The sequence below is a fragment of the Eretmochelys imbricata genome, chromosome 10 (assembly GCF_965152235.1).
Source record: "Eretmochelys imbricata isolate rEreImb1 chromosome 10, rEreImb1.hap1, whole genome shotgun sequence".
Taxonomy (NCBI): Eukaryota; Metazoa; Chordata; order Testudines; family Cheloniidae; genus Eretmochelys; species Eretmochelys imbricata.
In genome coordinates this window covers 41,696,640-41,723,305 of record NC_135581.1, presented here as the reverse complement: position 1 = coordinate 41,723,305, position 26,666 = coordinate 41,696,640, and the positions used below count along the sequence as shown (strand labels likewise).

The 26,666-nt window shown below is 44.5% G+C and overlaps 1 protein-coding gene across 2 annotated transcripts in view; it reads right to left on the bottom strand.

The window, feature by feature from the left end:
• HCN4 (hyperpolarization activated cyclic nucleotide gated potassium channel 4) overlaps window positions 1–26,666 on the bottom strand; it is a 162,430-nt gene that overhangs the window by 110,820 nt on the left and 24,944 nt on the right. For both annotated transcript variants that reach the window (XM_077828629.1, XM_077828630.1), the window contains exon 2: window positions 9,446–9,869. In XM_077828629.1, the coding sequence (XP_077684755.1) occupies window positions 9,446–9,869 (424 nt within the window). The remainder of the gene's footprint in view (window positions 1–9,445; window positions 9,870–26,666) is intronic.

The window sequence follows — 26,666 nt, the reverse complement described above, 5'->3', positions numbered from 1 at the left end:
AGTTATATTGACAAATATCACTTTTCACATTAACCACCCTTATTTCTGTGCTGCTGCTGGCCACTGCTCTCCACTCTTATTCTTTCTTCACAAGCTGATCCCTCCTTTTTATCATGTTTTTTGGGTTTCTCTGAAGTCCCTCAAATGTGCCAATGTCTTTCTGGAACTGAGATACCCATTAAATTAAGTTACAGACCCTGAGAGCTGTATATTCTCCAGGCTAAACCTACACCCCTTACCAGTACTCAGCAGAAACAGAGGACAAGATCACCAACCTGTTTGGTAGCGCTGAAGGGGAAAGGTTTTTTGTTCCTAGGGAAAATAATTTTTTTTAAAGTTGTCATTTAAATTTTTCTTCAGAAGTTTTCATGTTTTCAATTGAAAAAAAAAAAGAAAAATCCAAAACCTGAAATTTTTCTAGTTTTTGGTTTCCAAAAGCAAAAATAATTTTTGGTTTTTTGACCAAAAAAAAAAAAAAGTCCCACAGAAAAGTCCATTGTATTGAAAGCACCATTTTTTTTGTCCAAAACAAAAATTTAACCAGCGCTGTCATTTTGCTGTTTAAAAACAGATTTCTCAAGAAGGATATTCCACTGTTCTCCAGATACACATTTAATTTCACTAAGGAAACATTGGCTTTCACCTCAAATGACCGACAAGTCTATACATGGTACTACATACTAGTACTGAGTGTTAGGGTAGGTGCTACTGGCAAAGCTCAGCAAATTAGATTTATTATTCAGTCAGTTTTGCCTCTTTCTCAGTTTGAACTTTGTATGAGCAAAGATTTTTATTGTATTTAACATTCAAAATCTGAACCACTCGGCCTTGTTTTGATTGGATGCACAGATCAGAGGTTGACCACAATGGTCCCATCTGGTGGAATCAGAGGCACATGGTCTTGTTTCTGTTCCCTGACCGGAGGATTTTAACACAAGGTTTCAAGCTCGAATCTGCTTTCCAAGAATATTCTCTCCTAGTTATTTAAAACTGGCTCTTTCCATAGTCATCCCTGCCAGGACACTTGTTTGCAGGAATACTTTTAGAAAGCAAATACAAATGACTATCATGAATTGAATGAATTTACATTTTAGTTCAAGTGAACATTAGCGGAATTTTTGTTAAAGCCTTTGCCATAAGCCCATGGAGGAAGTCGGGGTTGTCTGTTCACAGAAAGGGAAGGTGCATGTACATAAATCAAGGAAACAAGCAGGGAGAACTGGAAGTCCTGGCACAGTCAAGGAATTATGATGTGATTGGAATAACAGAGACTTGATGGGATAAGTCAGATGACTGGAGCACGGTCATGGATGGATATAAACTGTTCAGGAAGGTCAGGCAGGGCAGAAAAGGTGGGGGAGTTGCACTGTATGTAAGAGAGCAGTATGACTGCTCAGAGCTCCAGTATGAAACTGCAGAAAAACCTGAGAGTCTCAGGATTAAGTTTAGAAGCATGAGCAACAAGGGTGATGTAATGGTGGGAGTCTGCTATAGACCACCGGACCAGGGGGATGAGGTGGACTAGGCTTTCTTCAGACATTATTAAATTGCAGGCCCTGGTTCTCACGGGGGACTTCAATCACCCTGATATCTGCTGGGAGAGCAATACAGCGGTGCACAGACAATCCAGGAAGTTTTTGGAAACTATAGGGAACAATTTCCTGGTGCAAGTGCTGGAGGAACCAACTACGGGCAGAGCTCTTCTTGACCTGCTGCTCACAAACAGGGAAGAATTCATAGGGGAAGCAAAAGTGGATGGAAACCTGGGAGGCAGTGACCATGAGTTGGTTGAGTTCTGGATCCTGACACAGGGAAGAAAGCAAAGCAGCAGAATATGGACCCTGGACTTCAGAAAAGCAGACTTTGACTCCCTCAGGGAACTGATGGGCAGGATCCCTTGGGAGAATAACATGAGGGGGAAAGGAGTCCAGGATAGCTGGCTGTATTTCAAAGAATCCTTATAGAGGCTGCAGAAACAAAACATCGCAATGTGTAGAAAGAATAGTAAATATGGCAGGCGATCAGCTTGGCTTAACAGTGAAATCCTTGCTGATCTTAAACACAAAAAAGAAGCTTACAACCAGTGGAAACTTGGACAAATGACCAAGGAGGAGTATAAAAATATTGCTCAGGCATGCAGGAGTAAAATCAGGAAGGCCAAATCACAATTGGAGGTGCAGCTAGCAAGGGATGTTAAGAATAACATGAAGGGTTTCTTCAGGTATGTTAGCAACAAGAAGAAAGTCAAGGAAAGTGTGGGCCCCTTACTAAATGGGGGAGACAACCTAAAGACAGAGGATGTGGAAAAAGCTAACGTACTCAATGCTTTTTTTGCCTCTGTCTTCACGAACAAGGTCAGCTTCCAGACTACTGCACTGGGCAGCACAGTATGGGGAGGAGGTGGCCAGCCCTCTGTGGAGAAAGAAGCGGTTCAGAACTATTTAGAAAAGCTGGACAAGCACAAGTCCATGGGGCTGGACACACTGCATCCGAGAGTGCTAAAGGAGTTGGTGGATGTGATTGCAGAGCCATTGGCCATTATCTTTGAAAACTCATGGCAATCAGGGGAGGTCCCAGATGACTGGAAAAAGGCTAATATAGTGCCCATCTTTTTAAAAAGGGAAGGAGGATTATCTGGGGAACTACAGGCCAGTCAGCCACACCTCAGTCCCTGGAAAAATCATGGAGTAGATCCTCAAGGAATCATTTCGGAAGCACTTAGAGGAGAGCAAAGTGATCAGGAAAAGTCAGCATGGATTCACCAAGGGCAAGTCATGCCTGATGAACCTAATTGCCTTCTATGACGAGATAAAGGCTCTGTGGATGAAGGGAAAGCAGTGGAAATGTTATTCCTTGACTTAAGCAAAGCTTCTCATACAGTCTCCCACAGGATTCTTGCCAGCAAATTAAAGAAGTTTGGGCTGGATGAATGGACTATAAGGTGGATAGAAAGCTAGCTAGATTGTCGGGCTCAATGGGTAGTGATCAACGGCTTGCTGTCTAGTTGGCAGCCGGTATCAAGCGGAGTGCCCCAAGGGTTGGTCCTGGGGCTGGTTTTGTTCAAGATCTTCATTAATGATCTGGAGGATGGCGTGGACTGCACCCTCAACAAGTTAGCAGATGACCCTAAACTGGGAGGAGTGGTAGATATGCTGGAGGGTAGGGATAGGATACAGAGTGACCTAGACAAATTGGAGGATTGGGCCAAAAGAAATCTGATGAGGTTCAACAAGGACAAGTGCAGAGTCCTGCACTTAGGACGGAAGAATCCCATGCACCACTACAGGCTGGGAACCAACTAGCTAAGCAGCAATTCTGCAGAAAAAGACCTGGGGATTACAGTGGACGAGAAGCTGGATATGAGTCAGCAGCGTGCCCTCATTGCCAAGAAGGCCAATGGCATCTTGGGCTGTATTAGTAGGAGCATTGTCAGCAGATTGAGGAAGTGATTATTCCCCTCTATTCGGCACTGGTGAGGCCACAGCTGGAGTACTGCATCCAATATTGGTCCCCCCCAAAGAAAGGATGTGGACAAATTGGAGAGAGTCCAGTGGAGGGCAACAAAAATGATCAGAGGGCTGGGGCACATGACTTACGAGGCGAGGCTGAGGGAATTGGGTTTATTTAGTCTGCAGAAGAGAAGAGTGAGAGGGGATTTGATAGCAGTCTTCAACTACCTGAAGGGGAGTTCGAAAGAGGATGGAGCTCGGCTGTTCTCAGTGGTGGCAGATGACAGAACAAGGAGCAATGGTCTCAAGTTGCAGTGGGGGAGGTCTAGGTTGGATATTAGGAAACACTATTTCACTAGGAGGGTGGTGAAGCATTGGAATGGGTTACCTAGGGAGGTGGTAGAATCTCCATCCTTAGAGGTTTTTAAGGCCCAGCTTGACAAAGCCTTGGCTGGGATGATTTAGTTGGTGTTGGTCATGCTTTAAGCAGGGGGTTGGACTAGATGACCTCCTGAGGTCTCTTCCAACCCTAATCCTCTATGATTCTATGTTCCCCACCCTCTCCTCCCCCTCTCCCTAGCTACCCTCCACACCCCCGCTGTGTGTGTACGGGGCTGGCTAGTTAGAGACACAGAATGATGACAATGGGGGTCACTAGTTAACAAGGAAGAGTGACTTCATGTTAGCCTCTCCTCAGCTTGCCCACACACATGCAGCCATTTCCCCATATCAGCTAGCCCTTCAGCGCAGACAGACCCTCACTTCCCCTCCACCCCCCACATTGTTCTGTCTCTCTCTGGTTGGCTGGCCCTCCACCTCACGCCCTGCCCCCACAGTCAATCCAGTCTCACATGGCTCCCTGCTATAGCTGTACATTTCTGGCCCGTGACAGTGAGCCTGTGCAGTGAGGAGAGCTGCATGGGAACTTGTCATCTGAGACAGATCAGCTGTAGGCACTTCAGGGTAAGAGACACGAGAACTGTCTGTGTGATTCCAGTGAGCAGGACAGACTAACCCTGCCCAAGGAGGAGGAGTAACTCTCCTCCCTGACACCTCACTGCTTTGTAGCATGTGACACCCCACAAGGACATCTCTTGCTGCTCCACCCAAAACCAAGAAACCTTCCTACCATTGGGTCATCCCTGAGAACCAGCTGTTTTGGCTCAGTCCTGTGCCAAAGAAAGGGCTGGGCTTGCACTGCTGGGATCTGCATTGCAGTCCCCAGTGGCAATACATCGCCATCTGTCCCTTCCACTTGCAGCATAACACCTCGCTGGAGAGCACGATCTTCAGAGTGTTCCAGAGCATCTGGAGATGTAATGCGAATGGTAGCCACCCCTGGGCTTAGTGTCGCCGGCAGCAAAGGTGCAATAAACCACACATTAGTCATGTTATCAGACTCAAAATTAGGGGCCGCTGCCCACTGTGAGATAGGAGAGTAGCAGGGGAAGAGGGTTCCTGATTAGCTCTTAATTGCTGATGTTTTAAACAAGTTCAGTACAAGAAGCACCCAAATTATTTAATTCTCTTGGACCAGCAGAACAATAGCACAGAAAGGAACAGATTCATGCTCCTTCAACACTACAAACTCCTGGGTTAGAGAGAGTCAGAATACTCATGTCAAACAAATCGGATAGCTTTCTTTGACAGGTAATAAGCCTTGTGGATGGGGGAAGCAGTTAACATAGTATATCTTGACATTAATAAAGCTTTTGATACTGTCTCGCATGACCTTCTCATAAACAAACTAGGGAAATACAATCTAGATGGAGCAACTGTAAAGTGGGTGCATAACTGGTTGGAAAACCATTCCCAGAGAGTAGTGATCAGTGGTTCACAGTCATGCTGGAAGGACATAGCGAGTGGGGTCCTGCAGGGATCAGTTCTGGGTCTGGTTCTGTTCAATATTTTCATCAGTGATTTAGATAATGGCATAGAGAGTTTACACTTATAAAGTTTGCAGATGATACCAAGCTGGGAGGGGTTGCAAGTGCTTTAGAGGATAGAATTATAATTCAAAATGATCTGGACAAACTGGAGAAATGGTCTGAAGTAAATAGGATTTAATTCAATAAGGACAAATGCAAAGTTCTCCACTTAGGAAGGAACAATCAATTGCACACATACAAGGTGGGAAATGACTGCCTAGGAAGGAGTACTGCAGAAAGGGATCTGGGAGTCATAGTGGACCACAAGCTAAATATGAGTCAATAGTGTAACACTGTTGCAAAAAAAGCAAACATCATTCTGGGATGTATTAGCAGGAGCGTTGTAAGCAAAACACGAGAAGTAATTCTTTCACTCTACTCTGCACTAATCAGGGCTCCACTGGAGTGTTGTGTCCAGTTCTGGGCACCACATTTCAGGAAAGATGTGGACAAATTGGAGAAAGTCCAGAGAAGAGCAACAAAAATGATTAAAAGTCTCAAAAACATGACTTATGAGGGAAGACTGAAAAAATTGGGCTTGTTTAGTGTGGAAAAGAGAAGACTGAGAGGGGACATGATAACAGTTTTCAGGTACATAAAAGGTTGTTACAAGGAGGAGGGAGAAGAATTGTTCTGCTTAAGCTCTGAGGTTAAGACAAGAAGAAATGGGCTTAAATTGCAGCAAGGAAGGTTTAGGTTGGACATCAAGAAAAACTTCCTAACTGTCAGAGTGGTTAAGCACTGGAATAAATTTCCTAGGGAGGTTGTGGAATCTCCATCATTGGTTGATCACAGGATGACTATGAGCCGCTTTTTTCATGATATGGCCGTGAAAAAAGCTAATGCAGTCTTGGGATGCATTAGGCGAGGTATTTCCAGTAGTGATAAGGAGCTGTTAGTACCATTATACAAGGCACTGGTAAGACCTCATCTGAAATATTGTGTGCAGTTCTGGTGTCCCATGTTTAAGAAAGATGAATTCAAACTGGAACAGGTACATAGAAGGGCTACTAGGATGATCTGATGAATGGAAAACCTGTCTTATGAAAGGAGACTCAAAGAGCTTGGCTTGTTTAGCCTAACCAAAAGAAGTCTTAGAGGAGGTATGATTGCTCTCTATAAATATAACAGAGGGATAAATACCATGGACGGGGGAGAATTATTTTAGCTCAGTACAAATGGATATAAACTGGCTGTTAGGAAGTTTAGACTTGAAATTAAATGAAGGTTTCTAACCATCAGAGTGAAGTTGTGGAATAGCCTTCCAAGGGAAGCAGTGGGGGCAAAAGACACATCTGGCTTCAGGACTAAGCTTGATAAGTTTATGGAAGGGACAATATGTTGGGATAGCCTAATTTTGGCAATTAATTGATCAACTATTAGTGGTAGATATGCCCAATGGCCTGTGATGGGATGTTAGATGGGGTGGGATCTGAGTTACTACAGAGAATTCTTTCCTGGGTGTCTGGCTGGTGAGTCTTGCCCACATGCTCAGGGTTTAGCTGATTGCCATATTTGGGGTTGGGAAGGAATTTTCCTCCAGGGCAGATTGGCAGAGGCCCTGGGTGGTTTTCGCCTTCCTCTGCAGTGTGGGGCATGGGTCACTTGCTGGAGGATTCTCTGCACCTTGAAGTCTTTAAACCATGATTTGAGGACTTCGATAGCTCAGACATAGGTTAGAAGTTTGTTACAGGAGTGGGTGGGTGAGATTCTGTGGTCTGCATTGTGCAGGAGGTCAGACTAGATGATCATAATGGTCCCTTCTGACTTTAAAGTCTTTGATTTTATGATTTTTAAGAACAGGTTAGACAAACACCTGTCAGGGATGGTCTAGAGAATACTTAGTCCTGCCATGAGTGCAGGGGATTGGACTAGATGACCTCTTAAGGTCCCTTCCAGTCCTATGATTCTACTCATCACAAATATTTGTGCCTGAATTAATCCTATTCTGAGTCATTTGTGAATGGATACTGATCTTATCAGTCATATTTATTCATCAGTATTAATGGACGGTTTTGGACGGACAATTTTCAGGCTATGGATTTGTTTGCTTCATCTACTCACAATTCATATTGTGTGTTTGGACACTTAATTCATATGGTATTGTTTCTGCTCTCTGATTGGAACGAGGAGGCCTGGATTCTGTTCCCAGCTCTGCTTCTGACCTGCGGTGTGACCTGGGGAAAGCCACTCCCTCCGCCCATGCCTCTACTTTTCTTCCCCACTTTCATCTGTCTTCTCTATTTACAAGCTATTTGGGGCGACTGCCCCTCACTGTCTCCCCACACAGTGCCAAGCATAATGGGGCTCCGATCTTGATTGGGGACCCTTAGCACTACTCTAATACAAATTTTTATTAATAAGGACACACAGATGAACCCCAGGGATTTCACAGTGACTGCGGACACTCCCTCCTTAGCCATGCCGCTGTGGGAAGCATGACAGGAAATGGCACAATTGCATAAAATCAGTGCTCCCAAAACTGGGGAACCCAGGACTAGCTGGGGTACAGAGAAGAGAAAAATGCATGACACTTGTCCAGCCTTTCCTCCACTGCAGAAATGCTCCTGAGACCTGGGTATAAGTACCAGGTGCTCCTTCCCTGCTCCTGTGGAGGGAGCAAGGGACTGTGAGGTGATCATTTCTTAGGCCATAGCCAAGGCAGGGGGCTCCAATCAAACCAACCTGGGAACCAGAGTACCAGCACCCATAAGTTGGAATTTCCTTGCAGGGCCAGGGAGGTGCGGGGGGCCGGATTGTTAGGTTTCTCCTTATCACCAAGCAATGCCTGTTTGCCGACAGATTGTCTGGCTTCTTTTTCCCCTGAACATGGCGCTTGAGAATTTAGAAAAACTGGCAGGTTATAAATACATCACCAAGCTCTTTACTCAAGAGATAAGCATGTAATGAACTAAGTCACTTGGATAAACAAGTGCTGCAGGTTCATGAAAACATGTATCTGTGGCCAAGTCCATGTCTGTGCAGGCACCTGCAGAGAGGCTGATACCCTAAGTCAGCGTTTCTCAAACGCAGACACCTGCAGATTTTTTGTGGCCACGACAGCCTCTAAAGTATGGATGGAAATTGGGGGGCATTGCCCCTCCCCAATGTATACGTTTATAGTGTGTGTGTGTGGGGGGGGGAGACAATGTAAAGGTTCCACCACCTCCCGAACAGCTTAAGTCACAGCCCACCCCTTACCCTCCATCTCCCCGCCCAGAAAGCAGTGGTCCCTCCCTGCAGCACCCAGCTGTTGCTCCTGAATAGCTGTTACCAACAGCATGTTCCACCAGCAGGGATCAGTGCCCTGCATTCTGGGCAGCGCCTCTGGAGACACGAGGGGCCAGTGTGCGTGGGGCCTGTGGCAACTGTTGTCTGTGAAAGCAGCTACAATGTTCGGTTGTTGGGGTGCTCCTCTGATCAGCTCCCCCACTCCCACCCAGCCAGGGCATGGAGAGCCTGGGACTCTGCAGGCAGCCGATGAGTTCCCAACCCACCTTCCCCAGGGCGGGCTCTTGCTGAAAGGCCACTGGAGATAGGGACAGAGGTGGGTCGGAACTTGGATATGTATCTGTGCATATTTATTTGTTTTTCCTAGAGTTAATTAAATATTTTAGGAAAGATTGTCAGAGCGGCCCCCTGCACGATTTCGTGGCCACACTCAGAGTTGTGAGTTTGTTGTGAGAACCCCTGCCCTAGGTGATTTACCTGGTAGTGCTTTCTGGCTCTGGAAAAGCAACAGCAGGCAGACTGGCTATCCATTTCTCCTTGCAGGTACTCTACAATCTCATATGACATGCAGTGGGATGACCTGAATTTACTCTCATTTTAAACAGTGCAACATCATCCAACGTTACATCATGACCCTTAAAGAGACAGTACAGTCTAAAGCAACAGTGCCTAAATTTTGCCAGGTTGAGGGTCCTCCTGACAACTTGCCAAGAGCCACATCTAGAACCCAAGTCTTCTCCCACTTACAGTGGTGTGAAGTGGGAGGAACCGCGCTCCTGGTGTGAGGGGAAAGGGGCCTCAGGACCCAAGTGAACATGAAACACAGCCTCTGCTCACCTCCTCCCATTGGTGGATGTAGCGGATGAGCCTGGAGAGCCTTAGCAGGCGCAAAAGGCTGAGGATTTTGGTGAAGCGTACGATACGCAGAGCCCGGGCAGTCTTGTAAACCTCCGAGTCGATACGGGTCTCCACAATCAGGAAGATATAGTCCACAGGGATGGAGGAGATAAAATCCACCACGAACCAGCTCTTCAGGTACTTCATCTTAATTCGTTGGGGGTCAAGGATGATCTCGGTGTTATCCTCTACCACGATGCCGGTCCGGAAGTTGAGGACCAGGTCGATGAGGAAGAAGGTGTCTGAGACCACATTGAAAACGATCCATGGGGTGGTGTTCTCGTCCTTGAAGAAAGTGATGCCCACAGGGATAATGATCAGGTTTCCCACCATCAGGAGCAGCATGGTCAGATCCCAGTAGAACCTAGAAAGCGAGACAGAGACAGGAGATCAGCCAAAGGAGGTGCCCCAGGGCGAGAGAGACCAAGTCATCTGCTTTATAGAACTGTACTCTTATTAGCTTCCCCAAGCCCTGCCTGCCTGCCAGAGGTACATCTAGGGCACACCAGATGACTACTGTATTTAGGCATTTAACGTAAAGAGGGATATTAGGTTGCTGGCATGGTGGGTCCTGATGGGGGTGTAGGGTGCAATGGGGGTGTCCACTCCAAAATCCTGATCAGGGCTTTGCAATAACCCAAGAGACCAAGACATTTATATGGCTGACAAAAACAACCACCATTCTAACAATAAACAAACACTACAAAAAAAAAGCTAATGGAAGGGATACAAACCCTCCCACTTCCGGCATAAGCCAACCTTTGATCTTTGGGAGTCAGAAGGAATGTAGTGCTTTGAGCAGGCTCTCTCAGAACTGCCCACTTCGGGTTTCTTGAACCTGCCTCTGAAGCAGATGGTGCTGATCACGATCAGAAAGAGGACTCTGCACTACATGGAGCCTGAGAATTCAGCTTAGATTTCTCACTGTGCCTAGCGTGTGCGGAAACTGGATTTGGGGAGTTTAGACAGTGCTCCCTGGATGCCCATGCAGTGCAGAAATGATCAATACAGCTCATAGTCGCGTGCCTGAAGATATGTATTTCATTGTCAAAGTAACCAAGGGAAACATTTCACTTCTGTGCCCTCAAACCAGTCTCTGATACTCTGGTCTTTTCTTTATTGGTCAATCAATATTATCTGAAGGGCTCTCAGAACAGCATTCATTTTATTTTTGGAAAGCACTGTGTGTCTGAGCATAATCCCTGATGTTATAAACCACTTGCTGGTTTTACCAAGTATTAGTAGAATAGATAAGTGATCACATGATGCTGCTGCAGAAGCTAATCCAGAGTAAGACAGACAGAAAACCTCACTAGTTCTCAGACTTTGCTGAGGAGTCTCACAGTAACCTAGTGGCCTCACTCCAATCCTCAGAGACTTAACTCGTGGAGACATCAATGTAACGTGGCCTCATTATCACCAAGATTGCATTACTTCTTAAAATAGCAGTAAATGCCCTGTAGTATATCATGTAGAAGTAGCATAAACAATTAAAATTAAAATGTGCTTGTCAAAGTAAATGAATGAAGTGCACAGGACAAACTCATCTATTGGCTTTGTTTGCTTACTCACACAGTCACAAGATATTTTATTTATTCTTCATTTCCTGAGCAACCAAGATATTCTTTGCCATGGAGAGTACAAAGAGGAAGACAAGGTCACTGTCCCAAAAGGCTTACAATACAAGAGATAAATTCCACTCCTATTTACACCAGGGGCACTCTTCAGTGGAGCTGCTCTGGATTTTCATTGATATAACCAAGCACAGAATTTGATCTGTGAAACAGACATAGCACATGTTTCTTGGCAAATTGGCTACATAGCCAAGATGGGTTTGCATCAACCACACCCAACTTTGGGATGTTCAGAATTAAGATCTAGGTAAGAATTTTACTCCTTCCGCCTGTATCTTTGGCTAGATTCTCAGCTGGTATAAAACAGCATAGCTCTAGCAAGTTCAATGGAGCTGTATCAATTTGTGCAAGCTGGGGATCTGACCCCTCATCTTTATTTTGTTAACAAAAGACTTCTCTGTATAGATCAATGAAAATTGCACTCCCCAAACGTAAGATATATATACACACAGACAAACAGACAGACAGACAGAGACACACACAACACACAGAGTGGGGATTTTCAGAAGTATTCAGCATTGACCTAAATATGGTCCCATTGAAGCCCATCGTAATGAACTTAAGTGGACGCAAAGTTAGGCCAACAGTGAGTGCCTCTGAAAATCCCATCAGATAATTTTATCTTGCTCTTCGATGCATGGTCATTGCCCTGCCACATACCCAGTGCAACTGCCTATCTAGCATGCGAGCACAGTAGCTGATGTTAGAAGCAACGAGATGAGTCTGTATGCCTCAGAGCACCGTCATTCCATATCGCAATACGTGCTAGTACTGAACAAATTCAAGCTGCAAACTTGTTTATTAAGGGCCTGATATGATGACGCAGCTTTCCTTTTCAAGTAATTTAGATAATCACACAACAGCATGCAAGTCTGGAAGAAATTGGTATATGTGTTCCCAAGAGAAAAATCCTTTCAGCCATCTTTAATCTAACTGTTGGAATACAGAGGGAGATGCACACACAGAAGAAGAGCATTATTCCTCCCCAAGTTTCAAAGGAAGCAGATGAAAGCTAAAGCAGCAGCCAGCCCTGCATACACATAAAGGTGACAGTCGCTTTCTGCAGAGATCTTTTGATTTCTCTGCCTGCCTTTCTCAACATCAGCAGGTGATTTTAGGGTTCAGCAGAGAGTGAGAAACTGATGGCATTGGCTAACTAGTCAGTGTGAGTAGCAGGAAATTTCCCACACACAGGTTGAGCAATATACTTCAATCCTGATTTGTAGCACTCCCTCGTATTCCAGTCCACTGTAGATTAATCCAGATACACAGCTCTGCCAGCTCCCTGTGGTCCTGAATACTGCAGTCTCTGCTGCTCCAGTCCTAGGACCCCCTCCTAGCTCTGTCAACACATGTCAGCCTTGACCTGATCAACGGCAGTGCCACTGACATTATAATGCTGAGTTTCGAGTTTTGCGGGCGCGTGCACATACACACACACAGTTGTTTTGTGAGGCAGACAAGCAGAGATTAAGTCATAACCTTCATTTCCATGTGGTACTTAAAGCAGCGTTTTAGCCCAGGTTTGGAGAAGTGAGTCAAGACAAATGCCATCGATTCCTTTTGTTCCTGGCATTTAGAAGGCATCACATATGGAATAGAGACAATGAGCATCTATATCCAGTGTACTGACTACTCACTAATGAGTGCCCCAAATGGCGAGCAAATACAACTTTTGGCCTCTACGAAGAAGATAACTGAGGTTGAAAAGTACCAGGATTTTGGCCTAGACACCATTCCCACACTGCAAAAAGAGGTGCCTAGTGGAACTTGCTAACCAGAATTCCTAGAAGTTATAAATGCAACAATGAGGAAGCCACAGCTCACCCATATCTAGGTCAAATGCAACACACTTAGTGAAGGATCATTAATTTAGTGTCAATGGTTGCTCAGTGATCCCAACATCCTAGGGGTCAAACATCATAATGTCATTTTATACTTGCAGTAAGAAGCCTTTTTTTGCCCTTTCTAAGTTATTGACGGAAATTAATAAAAATGCATGTGATGTTTGGAAGGGCTCGTAGCAATTGTTAATAATTGTTAATAAATTGTTAATAAAATAAAATAAAATTGTTAAGCAATTGTTAATAATTGTTAATAAAAATGCACTGCATTTCTCCAGCACCTCCCAAGGATCCCAAAGCACTTCCCAAATAGTAACAAATTTAGCCTCATAACTCCCCTGAAAGGTAGGTAAGGATTATCACCTCCGTTTTACAGATGAGGAACCAGAGACATGGGGAAGTTAAGGGATAGTCTAATGGTCACACAGTAAGTCTGTGGCACTGCAGAGAGCAGAACTCGACTCGCAGTTCTGTGCTGTGACTACTAGATCTCAAACTTTTTCCATAGTGGGGACCACAACTTACAGAGAGATTGGCTTAAGGATGTTTCCCTTCCCATTTCCTGTCTTGCTGACCACAGCTCCCCTCCCATTTCCAAAAGCTTACATAGAAAATTAACAGTAGGAATGCATGTGATTTATTTTAGCTGACTTAGTGCTGGTCTTCCTCTTGTTTTGAGCTGCTCAGTCACACTGTCTGACCAGCCAGTTCTAACATACTTGCTTTTAATACAATACTATCACACACCTTACAACTGAAAAAAATCACACTGCAGCCCACACTCTTAACTCTGACCTGCTAATCTGTAATTTAGTTACAATGTTCTATGGATATGCCTATGAAAGAGGTTGAGCATGTGCATTTCAATCATATTTGTGTGAATTTCTGAATGGCAGTGGGTATTGCATAGCTGATCTGATTTTTTAAAAGTCACAGTGTAAATACCTAGCAGATGTTCGTTTGTGATTTTTGACCAGCGAGTCAAATCAGCTTTCTGTTCAATACCAAGTACATGCTGTGTGGACGTGCTAGGATTGTTTTTTTACAATAACTGACATTAAATTAAATATTGTAGTGTTGGAAGGACAAAGTTCAGAGTGCACGCTGCAGTGGGATTTTCAGTTTTTGGCTGTGTGCATTAAGAGGGGATATTATTATGGAACAGAAAATGATTGTGTGTCAGAGGGGTATCAGTGTGTTGGTCTGGATCAATATCATGGACGGTATCAGTCTAATGTTTGGAGACTGGTATTGTGTTGGGCACAAATGCTACCTTAACTTATGTTCTCCTGGATTTTTTAAGTGTCCACAGTTTCATAAGAAAAATATACTTAAGCAACAACAAAGAGGAAGAAATGCAAGCCAGAATAGGGAAAGAACAAGTTAAAGAATATTATGATAAGTTAGATGTATTCAAGTTGGCAGGGCCTGATGAAATTCACCTGAGGGTAAGTAAGGAACCACTGAAGCAATCTCAGATTATCTTTGAGAACTCAGAGCACAGGTGAGGTCCAGGAGGATTGCAGAAGGGCAAACATAGTGCTGTTTTTTAAAGAAGGGAGAAAAGGAGGACTTGAGGAATTACAGACTAGTCAGCCTAACTTCAGTTCCTGGAAAGGTCCTGGAACAAATGATCAAACAATCAGTTTGTAAGCACCCAGAGGATAATAGGGTGCTGAGTAATAACCAGCATGGTTTTGTCGAGAACAAATCATGCCAAACCAACCTAATTTCCTTCTTTGACAGGGTTATTGGCCTCGTGGACGCCGGGGAGGGTGGGGGGGTGGGAGGCGGGGGGTAGTAGACATGCTATATCTTGATTTTAGTCAGGCTTTTGACACAGTCCCACATAACATAAGCAAACTAGGAAAATGTGGTCTAGATAAAATTACTATGAGGTAGGTGCACAACTGGTTGAAAAACCACACTCAGACAGTAATCATCAATGGTTCACTGTCAGACTGGGAGGATGCATCTTGTGGGGTCTCTCAGGGTATGTCTATGCTGCAATTAAAAACCCGCAGCTGGCCTGTGCCAGCTGACTCCGGCACATGGGGCTTGGGCTAACGAGCTATTTAACTACTGTATAGACATTTGGGCTTGGTTGGAGCCTGGGTGCTAGGACCCTGCGAGGTGGGAGAGTCCCAGAGCACAGGCTGCAGCCTGAGCTCAAATGTCTACACAACAATTAAACAGCACTTTAGTCTGAGCCCGAATCTGCTGGCACAGGAACTGAGGGTGTCTGGTTGCAGTGTAGACATACCCTCAGGGGTCTGTCCTGGGTTTCGCACTATTCAACGTTCTCATTAATGAGCCATGGTGGAATCCATGAAGTTACTATTCCACCTAAACTCCAGACGCAGGCATCTAAGTCAGGTGTTATGTGCCTACGTCCCAGTTTTGGCTCCACTGTGATTTAGAAAACTCCTGTAAACTCTGTAGCTGCCTAAACTCTCTCCGCAACTGAGCTTTTCAGAGTAAAAGTTCCCTGGGTCCCCACGCTCCTGTTTCTGGGCATGTGAACAGCTGCCTCTCTCCTGTGTCTGGACTCCTCTCTTCTGCCTGAGCCCCAGAGCGATTCACAAGCCAGGGGAAGAAAGGCGTTCAGCCACCTAAGTTGTGTGCAGGGCCCACTCCAGCAGACATGCTCAGAGACTACCTAGCAGACTGGGTCCAATTCAGAGTCTGGCCAGAGAAGGAGGTGGTGCCCACCTAACATCTCTTAGCTCAGTGGTTAGAGTACTTACCTGGGATGTGGGAGACCCAGGTACAGCCCCCGCCTCACCTGGCAGAGGGGGAGAAAGACGCCTCCCTGCAGCCTGGACTTAGGTGCCTATCTCCATGAAAGGTGTGTGGCTTACACACCCTTTGTTCTTGTCATCATCTCCCATTGGCTAGCTTAGGTGGGGGCTAATGTGTTGGCTTTTGTGGATTGCATTCCAAGGCGCTGATCTCTCCCTATGCAATGGATACCTAACCCAGTGTTGCAGATCTCAGTGTTGAACCTGTGATTTTCTAGGCCTCTAAAAGTTAGGCACCACAAAGCTTGGTGTTGCAATGTCTAAATCCCTTTGGGGACCTTTCCTTAGATAATGCAGCAGAGAGTATTCTTATAAAATATGCAGGTGGCACCAAGCTGGGAGGGTTGCAAGCACTTAGGAGAACAGGATTAGAATTCAAAACGACCATGACAAATTGGAGAATTGGTCTAAAATCAACAAGATGAAATTCAATAAAGACAAGTGCAAAGTAGTTTGCACTTAGAAATGAAAAATCAAAGGCACAAATACAAAATGGGGAATAACTGGCTAGGTAGTAGTGCTGCTGAAAAGGATCTGAGGCTTTTTCTGGATCACAAATTGAATATTAGCCAATCTGAAGCTGTTGCAAACAAGGCAAATATCATTCTGGGATATATTAACAGGACTGTCGTATGTAAGACATGGGAGGTAATTGTCCTGCTCTGCTCTGCTCTGCTCAGTACTGATGAGACTGCTGCTGGAGTACTGGGTACAATTCTGGATGCCAGACTTTAAAAAAAGATGTGGAGAGAGTCAGAGGACAGCAACAAAAACTAAAAGGTTTAGAAAACCTGACCTATGAGGGAAGATTAAAAACACTGGGCATGTTTAGTGTTGAGAAAAGAAGATGGAGTGTGGACCTGATAACAGTCTTCTAATATGTTAAAGAAAACAGGGATCAATTGTTCTCCATGTGCGCTGATGGTAGGACAAAAACGTAATGAGCTTAATCTGCAGCGAGGGAGATTTAGGTTAGATATTAGGAAAAACTTTCTAACTATAAGGGTAGTTTAGCTCTGGAATAGGCTTCCAAGGGCAGTTGTGGAATCCCCATCACTGGAGGTTTTTAAGAAGGGTTTGGACAAACACCTGTCAGGGATGACCCCGCTTCATCATGCAGGGGATGGACTGGATGACCTCTCGAGGACCCTTCCAGTCCTACATTTCTATGATTCTAACATTAACTCTAAATTAACAAAGCATTTGGTCCATTTTCAGCCTTCATTGCAATGCAGCCAGCTCTGGTTTGAACCAAGTAGCTTTCTGCCAATGCACAGAAATGAAGCAAAAGCAAAGCCGGAATATCACCAGGAGTGGAATTTAAATGAGATACCATGGCTAACCTTCCTACTTTTACAAAGAGTGCAATGGTATATTTAATGACTACATCCCACCATCTCCAACAAGACCAATCTTGGGTGCTGGTTAAGAGCTGATTCAGAAAAAAGAATTCCCCTCTTTATATGGTCACTCTTTACATGGGAATGTTTCCTAAATTTCTGCCTTTAAGCATTCTCCCCCCCTCCCCACCCCGACAAAGGAGCAGCTCCCCTCTCCTGGAGGATGCAAGTTGAATGATATATTACTACACTCACCAGCAACTTTCTTGACAGGAAACAGGTCACAGTTTAATTCCCTGGACTGCTAGTCAGGCTAGAAATAAAAATCATTGTTTGTAAAGTGCATTAGCAGATGTCAGCATGACTGGAGTGGGGATGGTAGGGTTTGGGGGGGTTGGAGGAAAGGTTCGTTTCAGAAAGCAGCTACTCACTGGGTAGAATGAGGAGTGAGAGACACAAGGAAGGAGCGATAGACAGACACTTTCCTCTATTTTGAGTATTATTTTTTCCAACCAGGAGTTGGTGTATTTCTGTTGGATGGTCATAACTTTGCATTATTCATAGAGATAATAGAAGAGATGTGGTGAGTCACTGCTACTAAATGTATTAAAGGACAGTTAGGCAAATACCCAATGTAGGAATTCACCTGCTAAATAAGTTCATTTACTCATAGTGATCTATTCAAATGTGCTATGCATGCTCTCTGAAATAAACACCCTCAAAGAGAATGCTTGTGTTAAATGACTAAAAAACCCAGAAAAGCTGAATGCTACATAATGGAAAATGATTAGGGGACCTGTTAAAAGAATGAGATAAATTACTTTAATTAACTCCGTACTAAGCTATGCAAATAAGATGTATACTCTGCCATCCATAAATAACCACTGAAGAGTACCGATAATAAGGTGTGCATCACGTGACAGCATACTGCAAAGTCTGCTTCCTATAACAGTTTACCAGACTAACACCCTGGCCATACTCATCAGTGCTGGCTGCTTCCCATCAGTTGTGCATGTTCCAATTCTCCATAGAACCTGGACTACACCAAACTCCATCTCCACTGCAGGTTAAAATGTATGCAAGTGGATGGAATGTGAGCAATGGTGCTGTGCCAGACCTGCAATAGAGGCTAAGGTCCAGATCCTTACAAGACATTTAGGCTCCTAACATCCACTGAAATCAAGAAGAATAGCCATATTGGGTCAGACCAATGGTCCATCTAAGCCCAGTGTTCTGTCTCTGACAACAGCCAGTGCCAGATGCTTCAGAGGGAATGAACAGAATAGCGCAATTTCAAGTGATCCAGCACGCTCTCATTTGTCCTAGATTCTGGCAGTCAGATATTTAGGGATACCGAGAACATAGGATTGTGTCCCTGACTAATAGCCACTGATGGACACTGATGAACCTAGCTTCCATGAATTTAGTTAATTCTTTTTAGAACCCTGTTATACTTTTGGCCTTCACAACATCCCCTGGCAACGAGTTCCATAGGTTGACTGTGCACTGTGTAAAGAAGTACTTCCTTTTGTTTGTTTTAAACCTGCTGCCTTTTAATTTTATTGAGTGACATCTAGCTCTTGTGTTATGTGAAGGGGTAAATAACACTTGCCTATTCACTTTCTCCACATCATTCATGATTTTATTGACCAAAGGAACTTAGGAGCCTAAATATCTTTGAGGATCTAGGTCTAAGTTACTAAGACAGGCCCTGATCCTGCACGTGTTTAACTTTACTATCACTGACATCAACAGGTCTACTCCAAGTAGGAAACTTGCATATATGTTTAAGTGTTAATAGGGTCAGAGACACAGGTAGGGAGGGGAACCAGACAAGGCATTCACTACTGGCATTGGCCTATGTCTCAGTGGATTAGAGCTACTCTGTCACATCTGATTCACTACAAACAGTGCTCCAGCCTTGATAAAATTCCTATGGAATTCACTCATCAAGTTTGGGGAGGAGGAAGGGTTAGCAAGATATTTTAGATGTATTTAGCCTTTCAGTTGAATTATCTTCATTATATATTAAATTATCCCTCACCCAAATTTGTCTGAACAATCCAGGACTCTGTATGATTTTCAGAGCAGATCAAATATGCCTACATTATTATTTCCCCTGTAACATGTAAGATGTATTATGCCATATGGGTGGGGGGGGAGGAAGGAGAGTGAGAAAAAAAAAGGTAATGCAGTAATTTGAACTGGTATTTGTAGCCCAGATTTTGGTAGTGCAGTAGCTTGCTAGTGTTTCTCCTTCAGCAGTTTTTTACCTAACTCTATATAATTAACAAATAACAACCAACACTTGCATTTTTCAAAGTGCTTTTAAACATTCATTAATCCCCAGTAGTGCTAGGCAAGCAGACCTTTTTATCCCACTTTACAAATGGACAAGACAATACAGAAAAGTTAAATGACTTGTCCAAACCAATATGTCAAGACAGTGCCAGCGCTGAGATTAGAACACAGGAGATTTTGGCTTAGTTCTATGCTTAATTCCCTATTATACACTAAAATTGGAGCATTTTATTGTCACAGTAAAAAATATAATCACACATATAAATATGCACTCAGTGATATTTTTTATTCCAGTTATAGAGTTTAATAGTTTTCAAATGTTCAGTGCATTGATGCATTTACCCTATTATAACACAGTAAAATATGATTTATGCCCTTTAACTTACAAAAGATAAGGCATTAAATCAATAAGAATTAGTTTAAATTATTAGTGTTTTGATGTCATCTACTCTATTTCATGCTGTTTAAAGACATGAAGAGCTTTGCATAGCACAGTTCACAAAGAGATGTTTATAGAGAAATTCAAGAGAATCAAGAACTACCAAAACTGGCCTTATAGCAAGGTAATCTCTGACAGAGAATGTGTTAATCTACGGTATGCAATAGCACAATGCTCTAAATAAATCAGGGCCTTGTTAGTTCTTAGTACAGCCTTTGATTTCAGCATGAACTTTTCTGGTCAAACTGCATGCTCTGGGACGGACACAAGGAAGCATTATGTCCCTTGCGAGTGGTCCATTTCAGCACCCTGGACAGCTCTTTCCAGTGGACTATTAAGCAGTTGCTGAAATGGCCCTCTTGGGATAAACAAATGATATGCCTATTAAAACAAACAGCCTTTTAATTGCTATGATTAAGAAAGTCTTGGACCTTGCACTTTCCATTAGTTCAAATGAAGGAGTGCAGGATGCAATAAAAGGAACCCATTACCAAGAGCCCCCCTTCCATCAAATATGAAATTAAAAAGCAGTCAACCTTGAATGTGCTCTGGCTTCTGCAGGAAGGGAGAGCACTTCATAAACTTGGGGCCTTGAGAGAAAAAGCTCCAGCTCCTGGATGCTAGGATAGCCAGCAGCTCCAGCCTCAACCATTGCAGCTACTGGGATGAGCTGTAAGACAATAGACTATCCCCCCAGCAAGACTGGATCTACAGGACTCAAGGCATTTCTATAATCTTCACCAAAGATCTACTGTTTTATTTGATTTAACATTGCCTTCTAAATTATTCATTCAAAGGCTATGGTCCCTTCATGTCAGCGTGCTGCTCCTCAAGTATATGGAGCTTGTGATAACACCACTTCATTTTGCTTTTCACCCTTTCACATGAGGATCTCAAAGCTCTTTGTAGGCCTTTGGGAATTAACTTTCCCAACACATTCCTATGAGCATAATTAGTCCAATTATTCAGATGGGAACTCAATCACAGAGAGGGTAAGAAACTTGACTGAAGTGAGTCAGTGACAGAACTGGGATCAGACTCTAAGTCCACACTAACCACCAAACCACACTTCTTTTTACCTGTGACCCTTCAAGTCTGACAGGATGGTATTTTTTTAGTTCACATAAGGAGAGTGGAAAGTTGTATCCTTGTGCACAATTTCAACCACAAACAGACCATGGACACTGACTGCCCCTTCCATCCTGACGAGTGGTCCTTTCAATCATGGTAGAGGCTGGTTCAAAGGGTAGAGAGGGTGTATGTATGTAGCTTGCACTGCCACTGGCTGTCCTCTGTATGTCTCATGGTCTCCAGATCTGTCAGGCCAACAGCTTTCTCCAGCTGCAAATATTCCCCCAGATTCCCTTTCCCATTGGTTATTGTATGCCAGTCCATGCTCTGCAAGACAAGTAGTATTGCTTTATACTTATATTGTACCTGTAATAATAGGATTCAATGACACTTGACAGCCATCAATCAAGCTACATAACCCTCCAATCCTGCTCTAAACGTAACCCCCATTTTACAGATGGGGAAACAGGCACAGAGCCGGTGAGTGACTTGCCCAAGGTCGCTACATGAGTCAGTGGTAGAGTCAGGACTCAGGAGTCCCATCTTCCCATCCCATGCTCTACCCACTGGATACTGCTCCCTCCATAACCCAAGGCACACATCTCATTCTTGGGAGCAACCCTGGGGAGAGCTTCATGCACACTTGTTCCACCACAATTCAAATACAAATACAAACAAGCAACATCCACCATCTGAAAAAAATACTGCGTTAAAGATTGCAGAAAGGTCTGAGGAATCCAGTGTGCAACATGCCATGGTAGAAAATGGAAGGGAAAGCCAGTTCACAAATGTATTTGGCTACTTGAATCTCCTCCTTGGCCTGCACGCATGGCATCACAAGGAAACAACATATTCCTTTACTGTGTTACAAGGATGTTCCTCGCAGTGACAAGACACAAACATGTCACAAGGATAGCTGCCATAGTAGGTTCTTTGCAAGCTACTCTAGTGGCTACTGCCCTGGACCTGCTCCATGCTCTCTTTCCTGCAGCTGCTTGCTCAGCAAACTAAGTAGTTTCTTAAATCTATATTTAGAATCTGGCTTTCCTAAAAAAAGAAAGAGGAATTATGTGATTTCATCCCTCCCCTCCCCCCACTCCACCCCACCCACCCTATTCCACTCCACTCCACTCCACCCCACCCCCATCCCCTGTCACACACACAGAGCCTCAAGAGATCTCATTTGTTCAGAGGTCAGGTTCAGGGAATTCTCTGCCCTAAATCTGAAGAGTGGAGGCAGTTAGAGCAGAATTACCTTTTCAGCTTCTAGACAGCATTAGTCATATTCCCGCTCTCCCTGGATCCAGCCATTTTCAGCTCAGAGCGAGTCATGCTCTGCGACAGAACAGTAGAGCAAAGAGGTTTTAGGACCATTACTTTCTGTGCAAAAATTTCATTCCCTCCCCTCCATAGGGCTTGAAAGGGAAAAGGTTCATATCTCGGAGCTAGACATGTTTATACAGTTCTGGTGAGACCTCAGGCTCAGACAAAGTTGAGTGGATTTGAAGATGACATGCAAAGGGACATGAGTTGTAATTCACTGCCTGAGGAAGCTGGTGATGGCACCACTACCCCCTCCCATATGTGTTCTGCTTTAAAATCCATTACAGCCTTCACCAGAGACTTGTAGGCACAAGCTGACCTGGAGAGGTGCCCAATCAGTGTGTCTCTTGGCCAGCATGGCCCCACCCTATCGTGGCTTGGCTCCACACACTGTTGGTGTTGCACTGGCTAAGTCACAGAGAGGACTCTTCATACCTTCTGCTGTGGTCTGGGGCCTAGGTTCTGCTGGCTTGTTCCAGGGAAAACCCAGTGGGATCACTTCTTAGGCAGTCATGTCACTGCAAAGGATGTCATCTCTCTCTATGCTTATCCTAGCCAAGCTTCACCAGGAGGGGATAAGCAGCATGACCACATCCCTACAAAGCTACATAACTATGTATAATTCCTCGTTCTCACCCTTCATCCAGGCCTGCTGGAATCCCAGCAAGTCATCGAGGAAAAAGCAATGCAAAGGGTCTAACCCTTTCTTCATGTCCAGCCCATTGTACTGGATAAACACATCATTAGCCCTCTTCCCCATGACTCTTTGTTAAGACGTTCAATGTGTTTGATATGTCTTGATTTAACAGAGCTCCCAACATAAATTATGTACAAGCCCAACATGCTTTGTTTGATCTCCCAAAAATCTCGCACTTGTATGAATATGGAAAAGTCCCTTTTTGTTTGCTGTCCATTGATCCAGGCTTTGACCCTTCTCGACATGTATTTATCTCTGATGAGCAAATAATAAAAAGAACCAACATGCTGGGGGACAGAAGGAAGCCCCTTCAAGGGTGTGCATTGCCTTGGAAACTTGCAGTAGAGAATATACAGCTCAATAGGGGCAGTAGTTTGCAAAGACCCAGTGCATCTACTGTTGAGTGTATAGGAATACAAGTAAAGATGGGCCCGAGCTACAAAACTCAGACCCTGGTCACAGTCCAACCCTGAGCACTGCTCAGATCCAATGTTTGGTTTTGCCCATTATAGAGATGGGCCTGAATCATAAATTAGGATTTGTATCAAAAAACTTTCCCAAAAATGTTTGGGAGCAGGGTTTTGTTTTGGACCCATCTCTGAATACAAATGGGGTTGTCTCCTGTTTCAGAGTTGCCAGATCCCAGTTCCATGGAAAGACACACAGGCATACTTCTTATGGGCCTGATCCTGTTGCTCTTACATGACAAACTGGGCTACTCGTGAGTAACAGCTACAGGATCAGGCTCAACATACTCTATGGTTTAGAATCAAGAATGCTGCAACCACAACACAGTATGACAAAGAGAACATGCAAACTAAAGTTGTACAAAATGTATTTCTCACCTATGTTTCTCTCCACAAGCTACAGAGACCATGGGCCAAATTCTTAGCTAGTGTAAAATGACACAGCTCCATGGAAATCACATCACTTTAGACCTGCTGAGGATCTGGGCCTTTGTCACTCATTAATTGAAGAAAAAAAAAGGCTAGAATATAAAAATAAAAGAGAGACGACTGGTGTCACCATATCTATCCCAGCTGAGAATCACACATAGCAAATTACATGTAAGGCAATCCCACCACCATTACCACATTTACTGGAGTAATGAACTGGGTCAGATAACAAGAAATGGCCAGAACAGTCATCAAGAGTCTAATGGAAGCTGGATGAGGTTAATTTTGCAGTTTTATTATTGCTCTTATTTACAGTAGCACCCACAATGTGCCAGGTGCTTTCCAAATATTCCATGCCCCAAGGAACTTGTAATCTAAGGAGGGATAGATGCATAGACAGAGTTTATGGGAACGGGAATAACAACAGTCCATTTGTGAACAAGCCAACTCAATTCATTGTAAACAGCACAGCAGAAGTGGAGCCTCTAGGAGGACCTACATGTGGACAGGGGAGGAGCTGTGTGGATGGGTTCAGGGAGGTGCAGAGGGGGCTCCATGAAAGAAGCTAGCAAAGAGGTTGACAAACTTGGGAGCATTGGTAGAGCAGTGGGGACAACATGGAGCTTGACATGGATCTCCTTGGTTCTGGCTGGGTCGGGAGGTGAAAATGCTGAAGAACCATGGAAAAGAGCTGGCCTTGCTACATTTTTGTCTGTTCTATCCTGTGCAGATTCTTACCTCCCCTCATCACTGCAGGGTCCGAGCACCTTCCCCATGCGGTTCACTCTCTCCCCACAGTGAGATCAGTGTGTGCCGTGGAATGTTTGGTTTGGAGGTTAGGGGGGTTTTTTGAGAATGCCCAGGCTGCTCTGTGTTGATGTTGGAGAGAGAAGGCAGGTCAAAGAAACACACCTTCTTCTGGAACAGAGGGTAAAGAGGTTTGTGATGGTCCTTAGTTCCTAGGGGAGTCATTCCACACTCTCAGACCAACTACTGAGAAAGTTGTCTCCTGCATAGACTAACTTCACCCTTATTATGCCAGCGTAGCAGAGATGTTGACCAGGGTCTTCATCTTGGAGCTTTAGATGATGTTTTAGATACCTTGGGCCCAAGCCATTGAGTACCTGGAAGATCAGGATCAAGACCTAGAGTCTGACTTGGAATTCAATGAAAAGCTCTGCAGAGAGGGGAGGACAGATCTGATGTGCTCGCAGTAGCCTTGTTGCTGAAGATACATGCTGCAGCATTCTGTATTCATTGGAGTTTCCCAAGGGTGCCCAGACATACCACATTGCCATAGTCCACAGTAGAAGTGATGCAGGTACATATAAACGAGGGCAGGCCATCATATATAAGGATAACACAGAATCTCTTAGCCAACTGCCGAAGATAGATGGTTCTGTGGCTGGTGGTGGATGCTGCTGTGCAAGAGCTTAGCATTAGCAAGAAATCCAGGAACCTCCCACCCCAGAAAGCAGTGTGCTCTGGAAATCTGTCTAGAAAGTCCATTGCCAGGATGCTCACGGTGCAGTTTGCTCAAGAAGTCTGTATAAAGCATCCAGTATTTGGGGCAGGTATCAAAAACTTTTGAGCTTCACATACTCACATGAACATCTCTGAACCAGTTCCTCAGCTGGTGTGAACTTGCTTCACTAGAGCTACACTGATTTGCGGCAGCTAAGGATCTAGGCCTTTACAACCAAAATAATATAGCAAAAGAGTGGGGAAAGGGTTGGGTGAAAAGTCAAATGTGAGGCTGATCCAACAGCTCTTAAGTCATGCAAGTCACCCTCAGTAAGCTATCCCATTGACATCCCTGGTTCTGCTCCCAAGAGGGAGGGACGCAGGATCAGGCTCTATTATTTTTCAAAATGAAAATGTTTGGGGCAAAATCCATGAAAAATAAAGTGACTTTGATTTTGCAAATACCTAGATTTACAACTGGGTTGAACAGCAGCAATGTGTAGTCTGCAGTGCCAATGCACGCGCACTCTTGCTGCTTGGCTCAGGCCCTGGGTATGTCTGCTTGTCACAGTAATGAAAAGGCATCAAGCTTTCAGAGACAAGCAGGGAGCTTGCTGAGGTCATGACATTCAGAGTTAGAACATAAAGAGCATAAGAACGGCCATAATGGGTCAGACCAAAGGTCCATCTAGCCCAGTATCCTGTCTTCCAACAGTGGCCAATGCCAGGTGCCCCAGAGGGAATGAACAGAACAGGTAATCATCAAGTGATTCTCTGTTGCCCATTCCCAGCTTCTGGCAAACAGAGGCCAGGGACACCATCCCTGTTCATCCTGGCTAATAGCCATTGATGGACCTGTCCTCCATAAATTTATCCCACTGCAGGAGGAGGGAGCAAATGAATCACAAAAGAAGGGAGCAGAGTCTCAGCTATAAACTAGTTCTTCTCCACTGCACCCCACCTTCCAAGCCTACAGTGGACCCTTGACCCCTGCTCTAGTGGATCAGGGTTCTGCAGGTTGGGAATGAGAGAAGCCAAGGGGAAAGAGACACTCCCTGCAACATGCTCCCCTATGGCTTACTGCCTTTCGCAGTAGAAATTGCTTCTGGCATTAATGCAGCTTGGAGCAGCTTTGACTCCCATAGTACATTTTCTATCTACTCCAGGTGGGCTGGGGAATAGAATTCAGGCAGTCAACAACAGCCCAGCTACAAGAGCCAGAGGTGAAGGGGAGGCCAGTATAGCACTGTCAAGGGGCCTAGGATCTGAGTGCATGGAGCTTAGGAATTCAGGGGATTTCCAAGCCACGTCTCCCATTCCTCCCTACAAAGACTAAAACCACCAAACCTGT